The 7231-nt window shown below is 42.0% G+C and overlaps 1 protein-coding gene across 1 annotated transcript; it reads left to right on the top strand.

Moving 5' to 3' along the window:
- Positions 1–28: 28 nt before the first annotated feature.
- On the top strand, positions 29–946 carry LOC121853699 (the record flags this gene model as incomplete). The annotated part of the gene is made up of 2 exons (XM_042348033.1): positions 29–294; positions 767–946. Coding segments are annotated over exons 1-2 (446 nt in total), but the record flags the coding sequence as incomplete, so codon positions are not given.
- Between the last annotated feature and the right edge of the window lie 6285 nt (positions 947–7231).

Genomic DNA, 7231 nt, shown 5'->3' with positions numbered 1-7231 from the left:
GGCACCCATCACTGATGTGTATAGCTATATGGCACCCATCACTGATGTGTATAGGTATGTGGCACCCATCACTGATGTGTATAGGTATGTGGCACCCATCACTAATGTGTATAGCTATATGGCACCCATCACTGATGTGTATAGCTATATGGCACCCATCACTGATGTGTATAGGTATGTGGCACCCAACACTGATGTGTATAGGTATGTGGCACCCAACACTGATGTGTATAGGTCTATGGCACCCAACACTGATGTGTATAGGTATGTGGCACCCATCACTGATGTGTATAGGTATGTGGCACCCATCACTGATGTGTATAGGTATGTGGCACCCATCACTGATGTGTATAGGTATGTGGCACCCATCACTGATGTGTATAGGTATGTGGCACCTATCACTGATGTGTATAGGTATATGGCACCCATCACTGATGTGTATAGGGTATATGGCACCCATCACTGATGTGTATAGGTATATGGCACCCATCACTGATGTGTACAGGTATAGGCACCCATCACTGATGTGTACAGGTATGTGGCACCCATCACTGATGTGTATAGGTATGTGGCACCCATCACTGATGTGTACAGGTATGTGGCACCCATCACTGATGTGTATAGGGTATGTGGCACCCATCAATGATGTGTATATGGCACCATCACTGATGTGTATAGGTATGTGGCACCCATCACTGATGTATAGGTATGTGGCACCCATCACTGATGTGTATAGGTATATGGCACCCATCACTGATGTGTATAGGTATGTGGCACCCAACACTGATGTGTATAGGTATGTGGAACCCAACACTGATGTGTATAGGTATGTGGCACCCATCACTGATGTGTATAGGTATATGGCACCCATCACTGATGTGTATACGTATGTAGCACCCATCACTGATGTGTATAGGTATGTGGCACCCATCACTGATGTGTATAGGTATGTGGCACCCATCACTGATGTGTATAGGTATGTGGCACCCATCACTGATGTGTATAGGTATGTGGCACCCATCACTGATGTGTATAGGTATGTGGCACCCATCACTGAAGCTATTTAGGGGAGAGAGCAGGGCACCTCTACGTCACCCTTCACCAGGCGGTGGAGAGCCATTATTAAAGCTTTTACAAATTTTTCCTCTCTCTCTCTCTCTCTCTCTTTTATTATGTTTTTTATATTTATTTATTTATTAATTAATTAATTATTTTATTTATTTGTTCAATTCAATTTTAATTTCAATTGTTTATTCCTTGATAGAGGAAGCGGGATCTTGGTGCTGTCACTTGGTAACCCTGTTTATTTATTTTTGTCTCCATTCCTGCTTTCCTCCCCTTTATTATCCGCTACCTTCCCTCTCTCTCTGTTTTTCCCTCCCTCGTTTTCGCTCTTCCAAACCCTCTCCCTTAATCATCCACTCTCCTCCTCCTCCTCCTCCTGTATCCTACCTCCTGCTCTCTCCTCCGGCCTTCCAGCTAGCCATTCTGGTTCCAAATCACCACCACCATTAAGATCATTGTCCCTCGACGCCACGTTCAGAATTGACTTTGTGTCGCAAGGTTTCTGTTTTTTGTTTCCGCTGTACAAGTTCTAGGAAGGCGGGGGGGGGGTATAATATTGTACCTTTCTTATCGTGGTTGTTGTTGTTTGTCGTGGTGGTGGTTGTTGAGGTGGTGGTTGTTGTTGGTCGTGCTGGTGCTTGTTGCTGTTTATCGTGGTGGTGGTGGTTGTTTGTCGTAGTGGTAGTGGTTTGTCGTGGTGATGGTGGTTGTTTGTCGAGGTGGTGGTTGCTTGTCGGGGTGTTTGTTGCTTTTGTTTATCGTTCTGGTGGTGGATGTTGTTTGTCGTGATGGTGGTGGTTTCTTGCTTGGTGGTGGCTGTTCTTGTTCATCGTTGTGGTGGGGGATGTTGTTTGTCGAGGTGGTGGTTGCTTGTCGTGGTGTTTGTTGTTTTTGTTTATCGTTCTGGTGGTGGATGTTGTTTGTCGTGATGGTGGTGGTTTCTTGCTTGGTGGTGGCTGTTCTTGTTCATCGTTGTGGTGATGGTGGTTGTTTGTCGAGGTGGTGGTTGCTTGTCGTGGTGTTTGTTGTTTTTGTTTATCGTTCTGGTGGTGGATGTTGTTTGTCGTGATGGTGGTGGTTTCTTGCTTGGTGGTGGCTGTTCTTGTTCATCGTTGTGGTGGGGGATGTTGTTTGTCGAGGTGGTGGTTGCTTGTCGTGGTGTTTGTTGTTTTTGTTTATCGTTCTGGTGGTGGATGTTGTTTGTCGTGATGGTGGTGGTTTCTTGCTTGGTGGTGGCTGTTCTTGTTCATCGTTGTGGTGGGGGATGTTGTTTGTCGAGGTGGTGGTTGCTTGTCGTGGTGTTTGTTGTTTTTGTTTATCGTTCTGGTGGTGGATGTTGTTTGTCGTGATGGTGGTGGTTTCTTGCTTGGTGGTGGCTGTTCTTGTTCATCGTTGTGGTGGGGGATGTTGTTTGTCGAGGTGGTGGTTGCTTGTCGTGGTGTTTGTTGTTTTTGTTTATCGTTCTGGTGGTGGATGTTGTTTGTCGTGATGGTGGTGGTTTCTTGCTTGGTGGTGGCTGTTCTTGTTCATCGTTGTGGTGGGGGATGTTGTTTGTCGAGGTGGTGGTTGTTGTTTTTTGTGTCGTGGTGGTGATGATGATGGTTGTTGTTGTTTGTCGTGGTGGTGATGGCGGTTGTTTGTGGAGATTGTGGTGGTTGTTATTGTTTGCCGTGATGGTTGTTTGTCGGGGTGGTGGTGGTTGTTCTTTGTCGTGGTGGTGATGATTGTTTGTCAGGGTGATACACACACACACACATACACACGCACACACGATATCAGCCGTTTATCTCACAAAAATAGACCCTTTATAGTCCTCCTAAAATATACAGACGGTAAATGATAATAAGCACCATAGCATAGAAATGGAGAATTAGCGTTAGCATTTGTAATTATAATCTTGATTTTTTCCGTAAACTTCAGGGGGATGATTTGTTTATGAAGGTACAGGTAAACATTTTAACATTTGATGGATATTTCTACAGTTTTTATTTTAGTTTAAAGTTTAGATTAGTCTTTATACAATGAATGACATTCGCTGAACATCTTCTTTTATTCTTGTATTGTCCAGAAACTTTCGACCATTTAATTACTTCGAGAAGTTTTCAAGTTTAAGTGACTTTAAGCTTACTTAGGTTGGTTTGAGTGAGGTCGTCTTTTATTTGTTAGCTTTGTGTCGTTAGGTTTATTACAGCCTCCGTGCCCACACTCAGATTAAGGCTTGGTGCTGCCTCCGTGCCCACACTCAGATTAAGGCTTGGTGCTGCCTCCGTGCCGACACTGAGGTTAAGGTTTAGTTTTGCCTCCGTGCCCACACTCGGGTTAAAGCTTACGTATATCTGCGGTCAAGGCTGCGGCAGTCGAGGTGATTAGTAGAATTTTTCGCTTCCATCGCCGAGTGCAACAGCGGCCTTCTGACGCTTAGAATCAGGTCACGCAATTAATTTATTTGAGTAGTGTTTGGAAATAACCCTATTGAGTGAACCAGTCTGAGCATTTCTTTCGTATTGTCGTCTGTTATCCCACTCAGAGCCGACAGACGATGACTTAGTAACGCTACCAGAGAGTTAGCTTAATTTCAGAACGTTTATTTAGCTCTTGTTTCTTCACTTGCTTACCCGAGAAAATGAGAACTTCACCTAAAAAATTATTTATTACACTCGTAATCATTGTTCTTGCCGTCCTTACAGCTGCTAAGTAATCTATTATACTTGTATTTAAACAAAATAAGTGAGCACTGAGCACTGTGATTTTTAACGAATGTGACATTTCAATTAAAGTTTCGTATCACATGAACGCAGTTCACTGCGTAATATTTCATCGTGATTTTTTTTTACACCGACAGCGCCCCGTCTGCACAGTAAAATAGCGTTTACGAATACATTTTATAAGCCTGAACCAAGTTGGCGCAGTAGAAATTTGACTTTCAAATTAGCATCAAATCCAGACAGGACGATATTGAAAAAGTAGAACCATAGATGATAGTTTTTGGTAAAGGTTGGCTGGTGGCAGCACCGACTGATGGAGTAATATGGTGTTTAATGCTCCTCGTGTACCAGACAACACTACAGGTTCACGTACAAGGGGGTACTTAAGTCACTTTATAGTTGATGTGGTGGAACAATTTGCAATGTTCCTCTTTCTCTCAGTCTTATAAAAAGATGCCATTTTTAATATCTTTCATTATGACAGTTGCATTATTGATATACACAATGCCTCCATTGAAGAGGCAGTGAGGTGCTACTAGCAGTATCACATAACCATAGCACCACCGGATTGTTGTAAAGACCCAGTGGTTCACAAACGTCCATACAAAAGGGGGAGACACACCTATCTTATCTGGACCTGTCTGTGGCGGGTGACGCCAGACTCACCCGACTGACGCCTTGGGTTGGCTCGTCTATATTCGCTGTCGAAGCCACACGGAGACTACCAGCCACCACTTCCCATTGAAGTTGTTAGTGAAATGGCAAGACTTGTTTTCGGAAATTAATATACTGTGAAATTTAACATGTTTTCATAATTGGGAATCAGGAATGTGGAAGATTTTAGGAATCGTGGAAAGGAGTGAGATAACTGTACTATGGTTCCCACTTATGTCACATTATTATCGCAATTGGTGTTTCTTAATGCCTGTGTGTCTTCTTGTTATTAACTGATGTAATTACTCAACAAGGGCAAAACTCATCACACGAGGTAATAAGCACGGATAATGTTAGAGTTGTTTGTTGAAGGCACTTTACGTACTATATATAATGCAGATAAAGTTTTGGGCATATAATGAAAACTAAATAAATCTCGAATGTAAAGTGTGCGCGTGCGTGCGTGAGAGGAAGCCTTATGACGTCACAAAACTGGCATCAGCATCAGAAAGGACAGCGACAAAGTTGGGAGATCTGACAGTTAATTCATGAATGTAATCTCAAGTTTTTATAATCATATCTTAGTTTAAAAAATCAGCAACACATGGGTGTAGGAACAAGACTTTGTTAAAATATTAAGAATGTTTTGCGTATCCCTGAAAAATAGATTGTTTGTATTACCAAGTTTAAAAAAAGAAGAAAAAGTTATCGTTTGCAAGCAAGCCGGATAAGTCAGGGGTGGATTTGTTGTCGTTTGTCCGTGTGTCAGGTTTAATAACTCTTTTTGTTGATGGTGAGTAAAGAGGAGTTTTTACTGTCTCTAATCCATGGCATTTTTTGTTTCTACAATGTCAATGTTGCCATGAGCACCCCCGTTACTTAACTACTTTTTATACGTCTTGATATTTGTCATCGCTCTTTTGTACCGCATCGCCCTTCAACTGTTTAAATTTGGGTCTCCTTGATCTTGTTTCCTATTATATGGAAAAAGTTATTTACAAAACATATTGGTTATCTTCAGTTTTGACGATTCCAGTTATCTACAATTATCAAGTGTTGTGTAAAATCTCCCAGACAAGGGCCGAGCGTTCCCTGGCCATTACTGAGGTGAGGTAAGAACCAGACATCGACGATCGGCTGACACACAATGAAACAAGAATAAGCCAAACTTAGCTCTAAATTTGAGGCCCAGATTAGATTACAGAGTATTACATAACACCACTTTGTAGTTGTATTATGTCCGTCACTCTTCCGGTCTATATATTGTAGGTCGCCCATTAATCAATTCTCTGATGGTCGCGGTGCTCCCCCATCCTTCCACCTCCCTCGAGTAGCTCCCTACCGTTGATCTCGCATAAATGTAATTTTATGCTGTTACAATTCACACCTTTAGCAGTCGGTCTTCCTCTTCCTTCTCGTCCTAGTCCTATTGGCCATCTTCCTCCTTCAACGTCACCAATTGGTTCTCTTCCTCCTCCTTCCCCGTCTCTTATTGATCCCCCTTTCTTGTTATGTTTCTTTCTCTATTTTCTGGGTCTCCTCTTCTCTTTATCTCCCTCTGTTTATTGTCTCCTTGTATGTCTCCTCCTCTATCTCTTATGTCCTCTTCTTCTCTTCCCTTTCTATCTTCCATGTCCTCCCCATTTTCTCCTCCACTTTCGTATCTTATGTCGTCTTCCTCCTCTTGTCGTTCCCCTCCTCCTCTTTTCGGTTCCTCTCTTTCCTTTCAGTTCCACCTCCTCCTCCTTCTAGTTCCTCTTGCTCCTCCTCCTCCCAATTCCTCTTGCTCCTTCTGCTTCTCCTGCTCCTCCCTCTACCCCTACTTCCTCTTCCTCCTCCTCCTCCTCCAGGCAGTGTGATAAAGTACGTCGTTTGTCGCTCTATAATGTTTAATACTGATAAGTATATTTGGTCGTAGTTAAGAATTTAAGAGTCATAAAGTATTATTACACTTCCGAGACCATCGTGGTTTACCCTTTAGGATTGTTGCGTATCCCGGGTCATAGTTAAGGTTTGTTTATACATATCGTTAAGGGGTTTTAGGGCAATATTAGTCATACCTCGAATGTTTACTGTATATGTTTGAGTTAATTTTTGGGGGGTATTTTCGTCTAGTTTGTGTGCTGTTGCATGTCTTTTTTTTTCTATCAGTGAGACGCATCTTTCCGAGTCTCACGTGTGGTTTTTATTTTGAGGCGTTGTTCACGATGCTGGTGTAAAATGATCCGATACCACACCACTTGGAGATAAATTGGCGTAACTGTAAAACAAAAACAAAAAGTTTGTTTCTCAGTTACAAATTGTGAAGCTTCTTGGTGAGTTTATTGTACTTTACCTTATAAATCTTGAATCAATTTGTGTTTTTACTCATTATGATATTTTGATGTCCCAATATGTAAATGTAATGTATCGTGTTTTATTACTGTGTGACACTACTATCCCCTGCTGATGTACTGTACGTTCTCTGTCACCATGGTAACAGCCTACTACCCAAGACTAGTTGCTGGAGTCGTTGTATTGTGATTAATAGTGTACTTGAGGGAAAAACAATATTATCACTCGTCGATTGATATTTACGTTGCATTTGAAATACTTTAATGAAATACATGCGGAGTAAATCTGAATATTTAATATCCCGTATAGAGGTACTGTACGTGGACAAGAGAAACTCACTCGAGGATAGGAAAAAGAACTTGTGGCCGAGATAAACATACGTATTAACAGAAGGAAAGGTTAGGTTAAAATGTTAAACGTACGTCTTAACAGAGGAAAAGTCTCTCTGCGATTCAGATACAAGATTTGAAAAC

Source organism: Homarus americanus, unplaced genomic scaffold (assembly GCF_018991925.1).
Source record: "Homarus americanus isolate GMGI-L3 unplaced genomic scaffold, GMGI_Hamer_2.0 scaffold17781, whole genome shotgun sequence".
Classification (NCBI taxonomy): Eukaryota; Metazoa; Arthropoda; class Malacostraca; order Decapoda; family Nephropidae; genus Homarus; species Homarus americanus.
This window is presented reverse-complemented; position numbering and strand designations above follow the sequence as displayed.